The sequence below is a fragment of the Heptranchias perlo genome, chromosome 31, assembly GCF_035084215.1.
Source record: "Heptranchias perlo isolate sHepPer1 chromosome 31, sHepPer1.hap1, whole genome shotgun sequence".
NCBI classification, from domain to species: Eukaryota; Metazoa; Chordata; class Chondrichthyes; order Hexanchiformes; family Hexanchidae; genus Heptranchias; species Heptranchias perlo.
Window position 1 is genome coordinate 25,640,773 of NC_090355.1, and position 18,947 is coordinate 25,659,719.

General features: G+C 40.9%; 1 protein-coding gene across 1 annotated transcript; it reads left to right on the forward strand.

Moving 5' to 3' along the window:
• Positions 1-1,057: 1,057 nt before the first annotated feature.
• Positions 1,058-18,113, forward strand: zgc:63972 (protein CutA homolog). Its single transcript, XM_067969494.1, has 6 exons — positions 1,058-1,529; positions 5,913-6,061; positions 11,135-11,194; positions 13,706-13,751; positions 15,059-15,108; positions 17,285-18,113. The coding sequence occupies exons 1-6, from the start codon at positions 1,440-1,442 to the stop codon at positions 17,385-17,387; spliced, it is 498 nt and encodes a 165-aa protein (XP_067825595.1). The 5' UTR covers positions 1,058-1,439; the 3' UTR covers positions 17,388-18,113.
• Positions 18,114-18,947: the final 834 nt, after the last annotated feature.

Consider the following 18,947-nt stretch of genomic DNA (forward strand, 5'->3'; position numbering starts at 1 on the left):
GCAACTCGCCAAGGCTTCTTCGACAGTACCTCCCAAACCCGCGACCTCTACCACCTAGAAGGACAAGGGCAGCAGGCACATGGGAACAACACCACCTGCGTGTTCCCCTCCAAGTCACACACCATCCTGACTTGGAAATATATCTCCGTTCCTTCATCGTCGCTGGGTCAAAATCCTGGAACTCCCTACCCAACAGCACTGTGGGAGAAACTTCACCACACGGACTGCAGAGGTTCAAGAAGGCGGCTCACCACCACCTTCTCAAGAGCAATTAGGGATGGGCAATAAATGCTGGCCTTGCCAGCGACGCCCACATCCCATGAATGAATTTTTAAAAAGTCCCCCCATACTTCAAATTTAAAATTCTGATCCTTGTGTTTAAATCCTTCCATGGCCTCGCCCCTCCCTATTTCTGTCAACTGCTCCAATCCTACAACTCTCCATTCCCCTGACTCCGACCTCTGGTCCACACTCCCTCCCTTTGCCCCACTATTGGCGGAGGTACTTTCAGCAGTCTAAGCCCAAAGCTCTGGATGTCCCTCCCTAAACTCCCACAGCTCTCCATTTCCCTGTCCTCCTTCAAGTAAAGCCAACCTCTGACCAAGCTTTTGATCACTCCTCCTAATCCCTCCATCACTGACCCCTCATCCGTTTTCCTCGCACCACTGAGAAGTGCCCATGCACATTTTATTGTATTAAAGGGATTATATAAATGTAGGTTGTTGCTCTCTCAGGTATTGCTACGTGACTGGATTTTATTACTAACATATCACTGGAAATTACAAGACACATTTAACCAGCTTGATTATTGTCAGAGCGATCAACTTCAAGGAAATGTTGGGAATGAGATTAATATCTGTGAAGAAAGGAATGAGACAGATTGCAAACCGTGTAAAATATGGAGCGATGTTTATTTCTTCCATAGGAAAAGCCAGAATGAGTGAGTCTCACTTGCAACTGGATAGGTCTGTACTGTAAAAGTTCCGTGCAACTATCTCAGTAAGTTAAAGAAAGTACAGTACTAACCAGACCGCGAGTCACTGAGCAGATGAAAGGCTGAGTAGCGAGGTTGTCTTGCGATTGGCAGCGAGAAAAGGTAATCTCCAGCGGGTCACGGTCAGGAAAGAGAGAGGCAGAGCACCGAAGGGGAACTCAAGAGGGGCAAAACCATGATGCAGGCAGCACAACAGTGAACCGATGGAGGACAGGGTGTTTGGAGTTTGAGGGCGGGTGCAAGTAGCGAGGAGAAAGGGAAGTAAGAGCTGAAGTGAAGGAGAAAGAAGATAGACTGGAGTGAGGAGACAGGGAGCGAGAGGAGAGGAATCAGGGAGCAGATACTGACTAAAAGTGGCGCAGACTTACCCTGATGACAGGGACTGTCTGACGACCTCGCTCTGTCGCCAAACCATGTTTCCAGAAGACCAGCGATCGCTGAATCGATGACTTTACCAAAGAGAACGAGTTTTTTGGACTGGCTAATGCAGCGTTTACAAGGCTCCCTGCGCTCAGGGTTCGGCACATTTCTGTTGGTGAGTTTACAGCTGTCGATATTTGCGGGGCAGTAAAATATATGCGGTTATTATTTTTGGCTATGTCTACCTTAATTTAGCTGGAGAAAAAACCGAAGAAAATAAAATCGATTTAAAATTGTCCACAGCAAGAAAAACTTAGTAGTGGCCTTAAAGAGAGGAACAGTCCTTTAACAATGGAAAAAATATATAATTGAGAAATCATGTTGAAGAGACAAGCCCCATTGTGCAAGAGATCACCGAGGTTGGAAAGAGAAAATAAAAGACACGGTAGGTGAGGGGGAGCTGGGGATAAAGTGACACCATGCTTGGGATTTTAAGGGGAAGAATGAGGGTGCATTTAGAAAGTAGACATGATGTGGAGATGCCGGTGATGGACTGGGGTTGACAATTGTAAACAATTTTACAACACCAAGTTATAGTCCAACAAATTTTATTTGTAATCTACAAGCTTTCGGAGGCTTCCTCCTTCCTCAGGTAAATGTTCAGGTAAATCTCCTGAACATTTACCTGAGGAAGGAGGAAGCCTCCGAAAGCTTGTAGATTACAAATAAAAATTGTTGGACTATAACTTGGTGTTGTAAAATTGTTTACAATTTAGAAAGTAGAGGGAGAGCCAATTGCTCTGGAGTTCATTTGTTGGAGAGACTCCAACCTCATTGCCAATCCAAGCTTTAAAGAATTAAGAGGCAGAAGGAAGACCAGCACTTGGATAGTAGGGAAAGAGCTGGCAGACATAGCGCCAGCCAAAAAAAAGGTAGCAGTGGAGTGATTGATTTTTGTTCTGCAGGCCCATTGCTTCGAGGGACTGGGGCACTCTCCTTTTTAAAAGTTCGTTCTCGGGATGTGGCAGTTACCGGCAAGGCTGGCATTTATTGCTCATTCCTAGTTGTTCTCAAGATGGTGATGGTGGGCCACCTTGTTGAACCGCTGCAGTCCGTGTGGTGAAGGTGATCCCACAATGCTGTTAGGTAGGGAGTTCCAGGACTATGAACTCATTGACAATGAAGGAACGACGATATAGGTCCAAGTCAGGATGGTGTGTGACTTGGAGGGGAACTTGGAGGTGATGGTGTTCCATGCACCTGCTGCCCTTGTCCATCTAGGTGGTGGGAGGTGCTGCCGAAGAAGCCTTGGTGAGTTGCTGCAGTGCATCTTGTAGATAGAGTATACTGCAGCCACGGTATGCTGATGGTGGAAGGAGTGGGTATTTAAGGTGGTGAATGGGGTGCCAATCAAGTGGACTGCCTTATCCTGGATGGTGTCGAGCTTCTTGAGTGTTGTTGGAGCTACACCTATCCAGGCAAGTGGTGAGTTTTCCATCACACTCCTGACTTGTACCTTGCAAGTGGTAGAGAGGCTTTAGTGAGTCAGGAGGTGAGCCACTCGCCACAGAATACCCAGCCTCTGACCTGCTCTAGTAGCCACGGCATTTAGGTGGCTGTTCCAGTTCAGATTCTGTTCAGTGGTGGACCCCCAGAATGTTTATGGTGGAGGACTCGGTGATGGTAATACCATTGAATGTCAAGGGGAGGTGGTTATGTTCTTTCTTGTTGGAGATGGTCATTGCCTGACACTTGTGTGGCGTGAATATTACTTGCCACTTATCAGCCCAAGTCTAGGTCTTGCTGCAGATGATCAATAAAGAACTTATCAGTAAAGAACAATTCGGGAAAATAAGTGCAGCATTTGGCGGGAGGAGTTTAAACATCAAATTACATCATAAGGTTACAATAGCGTTGTGTGGTAGAAATTGGAGCTTAGAAACCTGAATTCACCAAGACTGCATTTATAGTGAAGGAAGGACTATGCATGTCAGGTCTGAAATTGCAGCTACTGAGGTTTTGGTTTCAGTTCCTAAGCATGCTGAGGAGTCGGATCGCTGATCTGATTCTGCATTTACACTCCAACTTCAGTGTTGTAGCAAAGTGCAAACTGCAACGTTAAAAAGTTGGAACAGAAGTGCAGTCGAAGGGAGTTAAGAGGTTCCATAGTTTTGAGGTCCTGTGAAAGAATAAGTTAGAGCAAGAACAAAAAGTAGAGTGACTTGATATATTCTGCAATAGTTGAAAGGCATTTTTACATTGTAACTTGTTGCAGTCTGGGGCCTGAGAGAGTAATTTCAAAATCATCGCCCTGTGGCAAACTCCTGTTTTTACAATTTGAAATCTGGTGCCAATTTCCTGTAGGCCGATTGGAGGAGGTGGCTTTGATGACAGAACTGAAGACTCACACACACAAAAACAAGTTTCTTTTCACTGTCACCAGAACAGGCAGTGGGTCAGGCAGTTTACATTGTGGAGTGCCGTTGACTGCACGAGAATTGGGTGTTAGGTGTCGGTACACTGCAGTAAAATAAAAGTGCTCCAAGTTAACAACACCACCACCAACTCTCATTTATATAGCGCTTTTAACATAGTAAAACGTCCGAAGCCGCTTCACAGGAAGCAAACAAAATCTGACACCGAGCCACATAAAGAGATATTTGGACAGGTGGTCAAAGAGATAAGTTTTAAGGAGGGCCTTAAAGGCGGAGAGAGAGGTAGAGAAGTGGAGAGGTTTATGGAGGGAATTCCAGAGCTTCGGGCCAGGCAGCTGAAGGCACGGCCGCCAATGATGGGGTGATGGAAATCGGGGATGCGCAAAATGCACACATCTTCAATTGTATCATCAGACCTCGTCATGGAGCTTTATTCAGATACCTCTGCGAGCAGATCAAAGTACAAAAGTACTTAAATTAAATGTTTACCTTAGTACTTGATGTACTTTTCCTGGCAGTCTCTGTACACTGAATTATTTATTTACCTGACTCAACTTGAGCATTTTCTATGTAGTGAACTCTTTAGAAAATAGTGGGAAACCTTTGTTTAAAGGTATTGACGTATGATGGAAGTTTATGTTAATATTGTTCTGCCTTATGAGCATATTATACATAACCTGTTCTTATTCTTTGAAAAGAATTTGAAATAAAAGACTGGGTCATGTAGCATTTGTAAATTGGAAAATCCAACGTAGCTTAATGTTGACTTTCACCTCCATGTTATCGGTTTATTCATTTAAGCTGTCAGTGGCCCACATACATCACTCAACTAATCTGCTTTCATTCATGTAAATAGGAAGTAAAGATATTTACATCACTGACAAAAGCTGTGCCTGTCACACATCAGCTTAAAACTACACTTATATTTATGCAGCAGAACCAAGATCAATAGGACAGCCCATGAATTGACAACAAGGTCTGCTTTTGATCCCCAAATTCTGGCTTTATAATCATCAGTAACTCAGGCTCAGAAATAGATGTCTGCTGGAAGAGTGCACACGACATGCTGAGAGCAATAGGTAATGTAGATACAAGCAGGTTATTTCATTTGTACAGCAAGACCTGAACTACACAAGGAGACGATTAATAAGCATCAAGAGAACTGAGGTTAGAAGGAATTTTATTTCTGCCATAGATTCATTAATAATTGGAACAAAGTCAGCAAATTAAGGTAGTGCAATATCAATTAATACATTTAAAGTTAATCACGACTGGATGAATATTTGGCTCAGGACAGGACTAAGAGAGTATAGATAGAAATTATAAAATGCTGCATAAGACATGATCGTTCCTGAACTACTGAGTAAGGCAAGTGTTTCATTGTGGCGATTGATTTCTCATCACTCAGATCCACTCAGAAACTGATCATTTCACTGCCTCTGGGACTTGTGCAAACTTGGGTGGAAAATCGTACTTTACACAGCAACTAAAGATCGCACAAATCATTTGCACTAATAATGAATGATATAACATGTAATATTAAATAGATATCCTGGAGTTTGCTTGTTTTACTTGCAGGGAAACAAAGGGAGAAACTTTGTAGAACCTTTCCTCGCGATTCAAAGCATTGGACAGAACCCATGACAAAGTTTGAAGCAAGGGTTATGGAAAGTGACAGGCTTAATGGGATGAATAATATTTACTCGTTACATTTTTAAAAATATCTGTTTATTAAGGGACAATCATAGGGCACTGTTGTTTTAAAGCTTTAATTAATGTAAAAGATGCCACTGGTTCTGGCACTAGTTAGTTTACCAAAATCAGAATATAATTTCCGGTTGACAGGTACCTCCATTGCCTGATTGACCATCTGACCCGATAAGCTGAAATTCACACTCGAGGCTTCCCTAGATGGTAAGTTTAAAAGCAACTCTGGGGGAGGGACAAAAAAACTGGTGGATGCTGGACAGACTCGACCTAAACTGCTTGAGCATGTCATTTACCACATTGGTGACATTGGAAGTCTTCAGAGATGTCTGGTAACCCGACGGTCTCACTCTCGTAACTGCTTAAAGCCTGGAGAATTAACTAACTGATGCTTTTCTGCTTTCCTTGGTCTTTAGGTTATGATTATGGCCTTGCTAATATATCCGGGACTGAAGAACATCGCTGTACATTTGCATTCAGCGGTAACAGGAAGCTATATTTCTGGGACCCACTCTGTAGTTTTCATCAGCTGTCCCAATGAACAAGTTGGCAAGGTCATTGCAAGGTATAAAAAAAATCATTTGGTTACTAGAATCATGTAAAGGTTCCAATTCATTACGTGAATCCACATTGAGGGCAATAGAAGTATTATTCACCAAAGCAAAACTATTAGATTAAAAACAATAAATTCTGGAAATACACAAGTCTCCCAGGATGTGTGAAGAGAAAAGAATGATTAATGTTTCGGTTTGGAGTCCTTCACCACCCAAAATGCCTGTGTGTTTTCCTTTATATAATTTCAGTCCTGATTTGTGCAAGTCTGGTTAAAGCATGGTTTCCCAATCCTATTCCATTAAATGCCACATCAACCATCCTTAAATACAAATTATTTCAGAATTATGATTTTAAAAGTCATTGTAGTTATTACTTCATTTTTGTAGTCTTTCAGAGGTATTTTTTATGAAACCTGGAACAGGAGCAGCTTATGTTATTTAATTTGCATTTCCCTGCAGATAAGCTAAGGAAAGCTAAACAGGAAATGATGCTTTTACAAACATTTAATCTAGAAAGGGATTTTAAGGGGTTTAGTTACATTCAGCAGGAGCCTTTCCCAAGATTTGGATGGCATAGAAGAATGCAGTAGGATTGAAATTTCTCATTTACATGGTCCATAACAGTGTTTCAAGTGATTGTTGCAACAGAACAGAAATATTTTTAACTCTGGGAATGTGCCCAGGGGTCAATTTTTTTTATTATTCGTTCATGGGATGTGGACGTCGCTGGCGAGGCTGGCATTTATTGCCCATCCCTAATTGCCCTTGAGAAGGTGGTGGTGAGCCGCCTTCTTGAACGGCTGCAGTCCGTGTGGTGAAGGTTCTGCCACAGCGCTGTTAGGTAGGGAGTTCCAGGATTTTGATCCAGCGACGATGAAGGTACGGCGATATATTTCCAAGTTGGGATGTTGTGTGACTTGGAGGGGATCGTGCAAGTAGTGTTGTTCCCATGTTCCTGCTGCTCTTGTCTTTCTAGGTGGTAGAGGTCGCAGGTTTGAGAGGTGCTGTCGAAGAAGCCTTGGCAAATTACTGCAGTGCATCCTGTGGATGGTGCACACTGCAGCCATGGTACGGCGGTGGTGAAGGGAGTGAATGTTTAGGGTGGTGGATGGGGTGCCAATCAAGCGGGCTGTTTTGTCCTGGATGGTGTCGAGCTTCTTGAGTGTTGTTGGAGCTGCACTCATCCAGGCAAGTGGAGAGTATTCCAACACACTCCTAACCTGTGCCTTGTAGATAGTGGAAAGGCTTTGGGGAGTCAGGAGGTGAGTCATTCGCCACAGAATACCCAGCCTCTGACCTGCTCTTGTAGCCACAGTATTTATGTGACTGGTTCAGTTAAGTTTCTGGTCAATGGTGACCCCCAGGATATTGATGGTGGGGGATTCGGTGATGGTAAAGCCGTTGAATGTCAAGGAGAGGTGGTTGGATTCTCTGTTGTTGGAGATGGTCATTGCCTGGCACTTGTCTGGCGCGAATGTTACTTGCCACTTATCAGCCCAAGCCTGGATGTTGTCCAGATCTTGCTGCATGCGGGCACGGACTGCTTCATTATCTGAGGGGTTGCGAATGGAACTGAACACTGTGCAATTATCAGCGAACATCCCCATTTCTGACCTTATGATGGAAGGAAGGTCATTGATGAAGCAGCTGAAGATGATTGGGCCTAAGACACTGCCCTGAAGAATTCCTGCAGCAATGTCCTGGGGCTGAGATGATTGGTCTCCAACAATCGCTACCATCTTCCCTTGTGCTAGGTATAACCAATCCCACCCGGCGGGAAATTAACGGGATTGGGTCGGTCACCCGATTTAACACCCCGCCCAATTTTGCTCTCCATTGACTTCGGTGAAGTGTAAAATCGGCATCCAACCCAAACCAGCTTGATTTCCACCGGGCGGGTTAGGTTAAAATCAAGGCATTGTTTTTTTCTGTAGCTTCAATAGATTTAAAACAAAATGTTCAAATTTTCTTTCCTTTGTTGCCCTCTCCTGAAAGTCTAATGTTGGGCAGTGATTCCGTGTGCACCAATGGTCCTCCATACCACACTTAAGTGGCCATCCTTGTAAGCCTCAACAGTGAATATTGACAGGCTCTTTGACAACTAAGCCCCATTTTGTCCTCACCTGATGTCCCAACACATGCAGTCTCCAAGAAGGATCACTGGATAGTGATAAAGAGTAACCTAATTAAGTCTATGGGCTTCAACCATCAGGCTGGATGCATCCTTGAAGTGGCTACATCAATCTCCGACTTCTTTTTACAGCAACACTGTGCGCTGTAATTGCTCGACAAAAGAACTTGTCAGCAGTCCAGCAGAGTGAGCACTGCTGAAGCAAGTCATCTCATTAGTAGTGCCCTGCCTTAAAAGGTTTGAAGATAAGCCTGTGAATCATGCCATGGCTCAACTGACCTAGATTATCTTTTGTAACTTGAGGCTTATTAATTATGCAACTTTTTTTTGGTGTTATAATTTCTTTAATAATCCAGTCACATTCTTCACACAGCCAAAATAACTTTAAAATTGACTCTAGTTCTCATCTTACTCCAATTGTAGAAAAGGAAACTTACCTGAACTTGATTCAAGAAGAGTTTTTGAGAGTTAAGTAATTAGTGAATTTTTATGTTACAGTTTTAATTTCCATGATTAAATTTGCATTTTTCTGCTTTTAACAACATTAATTTTCTTAAATTGAGGATGTTAATTTTGGTAACAGAATGAAGGATCAATTATACTGAAGAAAATAATATAGATAACACGTAAACAAAATCAAATTAATTATCAGATCTAAAGCAAACCCAACTAAACACAGAATATACGGGCAACAGAAGTCATATGAAGACCTTAGTGAGGAGATGTATATAAGAAGTGTGTGCCCGAGGATCTGCAGCCACAGTCACCTGTCTGCGCTGCCCTCTACGTGGCTGTGAAGGTGATGATCGCACTCAACCTTTATGACACAGGGTTATTTCAGGCAGCCATAAGGGATCTCTGGAACATTAGCCAGGATGCAGTATGGGTATGCCTTTGTCATGTGACCAACACACTTTACAGGAGAGCAAACCGATTTTCAAAGAATGAACGTCTCTGTCAAATCACAGAGATTCACATTCCTCTCCTCTCAGGTGAATGTATAAGACCCCACTGCACTATTCGACGAAGAGCAGGGGAGTTCTCCCCGGTGTCCTGGCCAATATTTATCCCTCAAATAACATCGCTAAAAAAAAGTCAGATTATCTGGTCATTATCACCTTGCTGTTTGTAGGACTGTGCAGTGCGTAAATTGGTTGCCGTGTTTCCTACATTAAAATGGTGACTACACTTCAAAAGTATTTCATCGGCTGTAAAACGCTTTGGGCATCCTGATGTTGTGAAAGGTGCTAATAAATCTTTCTAATAAACGAGTTCAGTTTTGGTGGGTCCATTAAAACCATAATTTGGCAACAATATAAGCAGTATAAAGACATACTGGAAACAGCGACCTGATAGTGGGTAAGATTTTTCTTAAAAACCTGTTGATTCCATAGTTAGTTGTTACTGATGGACTCCAACAGCTGAATAACAATTCTTTGCTTTGAAAGTGGACACTCCCTTGTTTTACATTTCTTGATTGCTTTAAGACTCCACTGACCCAAAGCGATCAGTTACAGGCCCAGCTGGTTCACTGATCACTTTGTTTTTTTTGAATGCGTTACTGAAATTACACCCATGTTTCACGTGGCTTTCAAATAATGTTGTAGTTTGTAGTCCTGCACTTATTAGAGACCGACTTAACTAAACTTTTAATAAGCCTCTTGCTAAGTTATTATTAAATGCTTCATATTGGATTGGCTGTAGATTTCTTATTTTTATTTTGAAGGCTTATCAGGAAATGTACTCTGGTAGAGATTATTTTAAAAGGAAAAGCAATGGGTACATTTGAGATGAATGTTACTCCGCCATTCTTTCGGTTGCAAACCATCAGCACATGCATGAAATCCGAGGTTGGTTTAGTATTAATCAATCGGTGTTCCCATATATAGTTTCAACAATTTCAGCATGAAAATCTTTATTTTTTTCAAAATCAGTTTAAACATTGTTAATTTTTGATGTGCAGTACTTTTTTTCATTCCCATGACTTGGGAAGAGGAAAAAATGCAGAGGCTAAATTCAATTTTTTCCCCTTAAATTGTACACGACATATTGAGAAATGTTATTACAGAGTATTAATATATTAGGAGGGTTTGCTTCTATCCACAGCATATTTGTTCTGACATTTCATTTCTGTCATGTGTGTCAATGTTTTCCTTTAAAATACCAGCAAGAGCCATCTCCATGTTGGTACTTTCTGATTTTATTACATTCAGATTCCTTAGTTCCAAAATCTTGTGTGTCAGTTTTCTTTCTGAGTTCAAGGGGTTCTGTGATCATTAACTCCTTTGGGTAATATGGGTACACGCAGGCTTCCCTCTCTACAAGGCTGCAAATTACAGATGCAGCCATATTAGAACACTGTGTACTGCGCAGCCCAGGAAGGAACTCTGCTACTAGATTTCAAGAACTGTCTCCTTCTCCTTAAAAAGGAAACTATTAATTTACCTCATGCACAGAGCGATTGTGCAGTGATCACAACTAGAGCTTTCCATCAATCATCCTTGAGCAACCTCTTTCCTCTCAGTAGGAGTCAGGATGTAAAAATGTTGTGTGTTTGGGATGTAAAAATGTTCTGTGTGTTTAGCTCCTTTTCACACAAAGGTGCTCAAACTAGATACTGAAAGTAGAAACTGGCTGATGTTTCAGGGTGGTATAGAGTCTGCAGGCTGAGCAGGCTTTTAAATAGCCCAGATAAACTTCTATTGTAATGCTTAAGTCACGAGTGTGAGAACAGCAAGTAGAATTTTAAGTCACTAGCTCTGTCCTAGTTGCCAGGGCAACATGAGGGATTGAACACATTCGGTTTCGGGAACACATGTTTAAAGATGAGAAAGGAAAATTACAAAAATAATAAAATGAAGTATAAGAATCAAATTATTGATAAACCTTAAAACACAAAAGTGGGTTCAGTTGATTGGATAATGAACTTTGTTTTTTTTGACCCCCTCCCCAGGACCATTATGGAGAAGAAGCTAGCTGCTTGTGTGAATATTTTACCAAAGATGTTTTCCATGTAAGTTAAAGAAAATACCCTTTCTTTCAAAGTTTAGTGAACCTGTGCCTGTCAGGAAACTTCCCAAGAATTCACATCCATGAAAATCTGTGGCTTGTTCCTGAACAAGGGATGTCATCTTAAAATTCAAATGAAGCCATTTAAAAGCAAAGAAATATTTCCACACAAAGATTTGTGAGAATGTGAACTGCCCCGGAGGACCATAATTGCAGAACCAATTGAGATGTTTAAAAAGGGAGATAGATGGTTACTTAGGAGGCAAGAATATTAAGGAATATGGGGAAAGGACAGGGAATTGGGATTTAAAAAATAGAGCTGGCTAACAAAATGCTACAGCAGATTCAATGGGGCGAATGGCCTGCTCATGCTCCTATGACTTAATCACCCTCTCATTAAATTTGCTTTCATGCAGCTATTAGTCCTGTTAAGCTTTTTACATGCCATTAATCCATATACTGTAGGATTTTGGCTTCCTAAAGATTATTAAATCTACATAAGTACATCAAATTATGATAAAGCATTGTCAAGTGCAGAATATATTACAACTTTAGCAGTAATAGAATAGGACTATTTTTAGCATAACTTGTAGTGAACTGGGAGAGATTTTTGAAACTAAATTTTTGGATTGTGTTCTGAACAACTACATCTCTAGGCCCAATGCACATGTTGATATTCAGTTGGAGTTTCATTTTTAGTACAATTTGTATTTGTCAAAAAGGAGAAAAAAATTATGCAAACCAACCCCAACCTTGACCTCTCTACTTTCTGCAAGTACAATTCTATATCTCATTTATTCTTTCATTCCAAAGTCCTGGAGCATGCCATAGCCATTCACTGACATACCTGCCTACCCCATCACTCCCCGCTGGAGTCCCTCCAATCCAGTTTCTACCCTGCCCATAGAACTCTGGTGAAAGTCATCACTGTAACTATGATAGTGGCTCATTGTTCCTTCTTTTCCTCTCTGCTGCCTTTACTGCCATTGACCACTCCATTCTCCTCCTTCACCATGACCCCTCCATGGCATCACTCTGTCATGGTTCCACTCAGATCTTTTCCAACACAGTCACTGCATCTCCTAAAATAGTTTCTCTTCATGTAACTACAATACTTTTGATGTACCCCAGAGTTTTCTCTTTAGTCTTTTCCTATTCATCATTTACCCAACAGCAACATCTGCAGGCACAGGCTTCATTTCCAAATGAATGCTGACATTTAACTCTACTTTATTGCTCCTTCATCGACTCTATAACTGTTGCTAGATTTGCCAACTACCTTCTCCAACATCAAGTCCAAGAAGAGTCAAAATTTCCTTTAGCTCAACATCAACAAAATCAAAGCCATCTTTTTGGTTCCAGCCAGTACCTTCATGACTCTAGCCTCGACTCCATCAAACTTCCCACTTACCCTCTCAGGCTAAATCCAGAGGAAAAATTTGCAGGGCTGTGGGAAAAGAGCAGGGGAGTGGGACCAATTAGGTATCTCTTTCAAAGAGCCGGCACAGGCAAGATGGGCTGAATGGCCTCCTTCTGTGCTGTCTCATTCTATGATTCAATGATTCATCTCCTTGAGAAATGACTTCCCCAATGCAATCATCAACTTGTCTTTTGGCCTTCACAAATTTCAAGAAATTCAAAATTCCATAACCTGCATCCCCTCCCATATTAAGTCCCACAAACTATCCTGGTCAAGCTGCACTGACTCACTGTGCCCCAATGATTTGATTTCAAGATCCTCATCCTCTGATCCCTCCACAACCTCACTCCACTCTATCAAAGTGTACTTCTGGAGGCATCCTGTGCTCCTGTGACACTGGATTACTGCTTACTTCCCAATCCTTCCACTTCACCAGAGGTTGATCAAGAAGGCATTTGGCCAGTGTCTTCTGAAATTCTAACCATTTCACTTCAATACCTCCCTCTTCTGCTTCCAAAAAGCCTCCTAAAACCCTTCTCTATAGTCAGGCCTTCAGTCTCTCCACCCCCTGCATTTCTCTGCTTGGTCTTAAGAGCACAAGGACTTCTTCTTTTGGAAATCTTATGGATTAAAGTTAATGGTTGGAAAAATCATGTGGAGTATGCTCACAATTTCCCGATATATACTCCCAGTGGGAAAGGCTCCGCATGGGAGTGAGCATTCAGAAAAAAAAATCCAGTTGTATGTAACTAATATTTTACATAACGATCTATGATCGAGTACAGAAAAATGTGCAACCCCTAAAAATGTTTGCAACACCCTGCACTGTCCAGGTTAAATTTCACCAATATATGTTATGTGTAAAATATATTGGGGGTAGCAGTTATAATTGGACTGTTCATTTACAATACTGGAACAACCAAATTCTACTGCACTTGGAAACCATCTGTGCAGTTTTTAAGTTTGTCCTCTTCTGGTTTTTACATCCTACACAAGACTAACAGATGGAGGAACTCTAGAGTTACAGCATAACTCTGTCTGGAAGTAGGCCTGTCTTTGCCCAGCTGACCACTGTGTTTCTCATTATATGCTCAGGTACTATTGGGACAGTGAAATAACAGAAACTTCTGAAGCACTGCTGGTGAGTTGCCGCATGTCTGGATTGTTAAAAATATGAAACTAAAGTATTCATTGTTAAATGCAGTATGTGTAAGCAGTATAGCAGGCAAGATACATTAAACACAAACCACACTGCGGAGTTCATTTCTAAAGTAGCACAAACTATACTAACAAGGGATGAGATAATATTAATTACAATGTCAAACAGTTACTTGACTGGTAGCTTGCCAAATGTTTAATAAACCTAACATAATTCACAGTGAGAACATTGTGAGCTTACATAACAGAAAACAATACTTTTCTTATCTTTTCATTCCCTCCCTCTCCAAAATAATGCTGATTCCCTTTTTTAACGACTTAAATTTCCTACACTAACATAATACACTTCCTGTATAATACTTACTGCCAGTTTGTACAGTTAGTACTAGACTAAGCACTTCTAGTTAGCTGAAAAGCCAAACAGCTCAACAGCTTGCCAGTGACAATAGTGTGTTTGTCTTTTTGTTTCTCTCCCTGGTAGTCAGTTTTGTCTCTGGTGCTTTATGTCTTGAAATGGCAGGCAGGCATTGTACCACCTGTGCTTCATGTGATGGGGGATCTATCTTTTGATCCTGGTGCTCAGGCAATAGGACTGCAACAGACCATAAAATCAATGAATCTTACAGCACAGAAGGAGGCCATTCGGCTGGGAGCTTTTCACTTGTCCAATTTGGGAAAGGTGACCCCAGCAGACCTTCTGGGGTCAGTCCTCATTACCTCTGTAAGGTAAGCTTCAGGCCTGGATTGGGCCTGCAGGTGGGAGCTCACCAAAAAGGGAGAAGGAAATTGTGTGTGTCATCAGTCTTTAAAGGGGCAGGGCATCAAGATTAAAAGGGACGCAGCCAATTATAAGATAAAATTCTTTTTCAGCCTTTGGGCAAAATATGTGGATGGCAATGGATGGCAAAATGCATGGGGAGGTAGGAAATGGAGTCTGCAGGCAAACAATGGAGTGACAAAACACCTGAACCCTCTTTGATGGATGGTGAAATAGAGATGTGGCTGCATTTGGACACAAGAAGAGTTGCTCGGTTTGGGACTCTAGAGCATTGTCCCCAGAGGGCAGCGGTGCAATATAGACTTCCCCTGTAGAGAAAGCACTTTGTGAGGAGAATTCCATTTAAGCAGAGGGAAGCAAAAGCTGGCAGCACCAGGTCGACCTTGCAGCCAATTATTAAATGGCATTGATGGCAGCCCCTTTAGAATCCCAGATAATGGAGACGGATATCCAAAAGAGAACTTAATGAGTTGCCTATGAAGGTTAATAGATGATTTTCTACATTTCTGTAGGTGATAAAAACAAGAAGTTCAAAAATACATGAACTGACAGAGTTTATCAGGTGAGTATATTCATTAACCACAGATGGCAGTCAGGTGTTGGGTTTACCCATCAGCTACAGCTTCTAAGATTTTTTTATCTTTAAGAACATAAGATCTCAAAGAATGTGTAAAGACCATTCAGCCCTTTCCTTCCACAAGCCATGTACAACCTATCTTATCTTGAACTTTAATCAATTTAATGTCCACAGAGAATACTACTCAAAATGTCTTAGTGACCCACAAAAGAACTCCAGAATATCAGCATACCCTTATACCTTCAATAATCAAATCTGATTGATTATGTTTCCACTGCCGAACCCTTCATTGTCTTGCTGGCAAATGAACCATCATATATCACATGGTCTGTTACCCCTGTCCATGTTTTTCTCTAATAACACGAGGAATCATTCTTGTAGATTTTCACTGTTATAATTCTTTGGTCATTTATTCAATTAGATATTAGATTTAGAGATGGAACAAAAAGTCATTCAGAAGGAAACTATGTCACAAGTTTGAATCCACAATTACAGCGAACAATTTGTTTTTTCCGCAGAGAGGGGAAAGCATTCCTCTCTTTAAAATTATATTTCTTTCCCTCCCCTTTCTTCAGTCTCTTTTTTATATATGTCTCGAGGCATAGTACATATTTAAATGACCATATAAAGAAATTAGGCACGATTTTCCTCCTGCCCAGTGACTGTATCCTGCTGTTTTTCCCCTTTCCATCAGTCTACCTCAACACGATCAGTATTTAATTGAAAAAAAGTTTTGTTATAGATGTTTATCCAGACGTTGGAATACAGTCTGGAAGCTGCAATTTTCGTGCACATGAAACATCACAAATTACTGTTATCCTCTCAACCAACATCAATAAAACAGTCTCTCTGGACATTTATCTTATTGTTGTTAGTGGCGCCTTGATGTGCACAAGTTAGCTCCTGCGTTTCCCTGAGGTCATGAACGGAACTGTATAAATGCACGTCCTTTCCTTTTACTGATGTTGCATTCATCAAGGTTTTAATTTCACTCGAGGGTCAGTCTGTACCAGGAGACTAGCTGAGAATCAATTGCTTTTATCCTGTGTAACACATCCAGGATGGAGTGTTGTCAAACACTTGATGTACAGGCATTTAGATAATTAAAGAGAATGAAATCATCAACTTGTCACTGCTTTTCAATGTGCATTATAAGGAAAGTAGAAGGAACAACATCTCAACAACACAATTTGAATTTTGAAAACTGGGAAAAGACCAACAAATGTAATCATTGGTTGCAGATTCTTTTAATACTGGGAAACATCTAAACACTAGGAACCACTGATAATGATAATGATGATGTCAGGGGCAGCTTTCCCTCAATTTAAAACTCATTAACACGAGACAGGTCTGGAAGCATGTGGCACTTAAGGACCTTGAAGTGAGTAATAATGGTGTAATCTTCAATATTTTGTCCCTGTGAAGGGCACGTTTTAATTAACACTTCAGAAATATACACTAACCGAGGTGAAACTTTACTGTTTAATCATTGTAACTACATTCAGGCACACATGAAAAGACTACCCTTTGATTCCCAACTAAAAGACATCAGTTTTCAAAAAAACCAAACACTTGTACATCTTGTCCTTGATGTACATAAATTAATGAATTAGTGCTTCATGAATCCATTCTACAGCATTTCATGAACTATTAATGAGATCTCCATACATCCATTTACTAAAGTGGATCCTCCGTAGGAACACAACAGTGGCATAAGCACTTCAGTATTATATTGTTAACAATGTTGTGAGCTGCAGTCCTTGGGTTATTGGAGCTCTCACTCAGCTGCCTCAGTCACAGGAGTTACTCAGCTCAACCAGGCTGCAAATGGAACACTATATGGAAGCAAATGATTCCATCTTGGGTGTAGGGAAACCATAGATTGGCCACCTGAATCACGGATTGACATCTCTAGCAGTTACAGAGAACTCCAGGACACAAACCAATACCCCCTTTTCGACTGTCCCTTTCAGCTGACAGGAATGAGATCAAAAGGGTAAAAATTGAGACAAAGATGATTAATGATTCTTTATAATTTTATTTTATTTATTTGTTCAGGGTTATACCAGGGATGTTACTAGGATTTAAATAAATGCACAAATAATGAAATGAATTTTGCCAGAAAAATCTATCCTCTAAACCTTTGCTTTCTTTCCCCCAGATTAGTCCATCCTTTTGAAATTCCTGAAGTCATAAGCCTCCCAGTTGACCAAGGCAACCCATTATACTTGAAATGGATAGAAGAAGCTGTGCCAGAAGAATGATTTACTCACTTTGTTTAAAAAAGTGTATAGAGTTCAGTCTCCGTTACCATTGCTTCCTTTAGTGGTGTGTAAATGAACAACATGGCTTGTTAAAAAACAACCAGCCACAGCAACACCCAAAGGTCACTTTGCTGCTCTTCAGAGGCAGGGCTACAACTAAGTTGGGAATTGCCTTTATACTGTTCAATGCAGTGAATGACCCTGTCACTTACTTGAAAGAAACAGAATCCAAAAGCATAGTAATGAAACACTGTTCCTTCACTAATGTGCATAATACTTACATTAACTTCTTCCCCCTTCCAAAATTCGTTGCCTCCAAACTAAAAAAGCAAGTCATGGAATAGTCCAGCCTTCAATACTGAGTCTTTCAGGCTTTAAAAATATCTACACGAAAATATGTGTGTAAATGTAACCAAAATATCTGCAAATTTTCGTTGCTGAATATTGTAAAGATAAGTGGGATATTTCCTCTGGTCACAAATGTGAATGAAAAGGTTTATGAAGCTATAAAATGGGGAAACCTGTTTTGTACTCACACAGATGTTTTCCGTCACATCATTGACTGGAGCGAAGTATAGTTGGAGATGTATAGAATAGTGAAACATGTCTTAGTTCTGGATTAATGGTAATCGTATTATAATTGTGATTTTCAACACAGAAATCCTGCTATTAACTTCAAACATCTTTTAAAAAAGAGGAACGAGTAACTGAACTGCTGCCAGATGTTCAGACATAATAAAAATATTTCTTAAAAGAATTGAATGTTACAAATGCAGCCTAATTATGGCTTTTTTAACTGAAAGAAAACACCAGCATGTTTACTGTTAGCATTTTCCCACAGCGGGACCATTTTGAGAGCAGCTTATTAATCATGACTTTAAACAAATTAAGTTATTCAATCTGCTGTGGCCTTGCACATGGTAAGTGAGGTGATATTCTGAGATACAAGGACGAGCATTGTACAATGTTATGCACAGTGTATTATTCTTCTCTAACAGAGAGCTGTGTGTAACTGGCCTGTTCCGCCAAAGCCACAAACACATCCTGAGGTCAGTTGGAGAATAACTGCTCAATTAGTAGTTTTTTCTGTTGCTGCGGAAGTTTCCCTGAAATCAGCATGAAATGAACGGCTTTGTTTTTTTATATACTTTATTTTTCAAGTGCAACGCAGATATTTCAAAGTGTGACAAAATGTGACACCTGAAATGTAACAGATATATACAAACACAGAGATATGAGCATATATTATCTCCCATGGCATTGGTCATGGATAGCCTGGGACATGAACTATAGCGTGGGAGTGGAGTGGGAACGCAATACAAGGACAGGGAGTGGAGCAGTTGAGCAAAGTGAGAGCTGGGAAGGAGATGGATTGGGACACAAGGTCTGAATTGAAGCAGGGAGTAAGCAGAGTTAATTTCTTAGTATCTGGCAATTGGTAGCAGCATGTTGTGGGGCCTGAGTTACACACACGCATTCCTGGGACTGAGACTCATGAGGAAGGCAGAGTTCTGTCTGTCTAACATGTAGCATGTCCGCACTATTAGTCATTATGTACCC

Bases quoted from the DNA above. Each gene is read 5' to 3' on its own strand.
- zgc:63972 (XM_067969494.1), top strand. From the start codon at position 1,440: ATGACTTTACCAAAGAGAACGAGTTTTTTGGACTGGCTAATGCAGCGT. The intron at 1,530-5,912 runs GTGAGTTTACAG...CTTGGTCTTTAG, and splicing joins GGTTCGGCACATTTCTGTTG to GTTATGATTATGGCCTTGCT. The intron at 11,195-13,705 runs GTAAGTTAAAGA...TTATATGCTCAG, and splicing joins TTACCAAAGATGTTTTCCAT to GTACTATTGGGACAGTGAAA.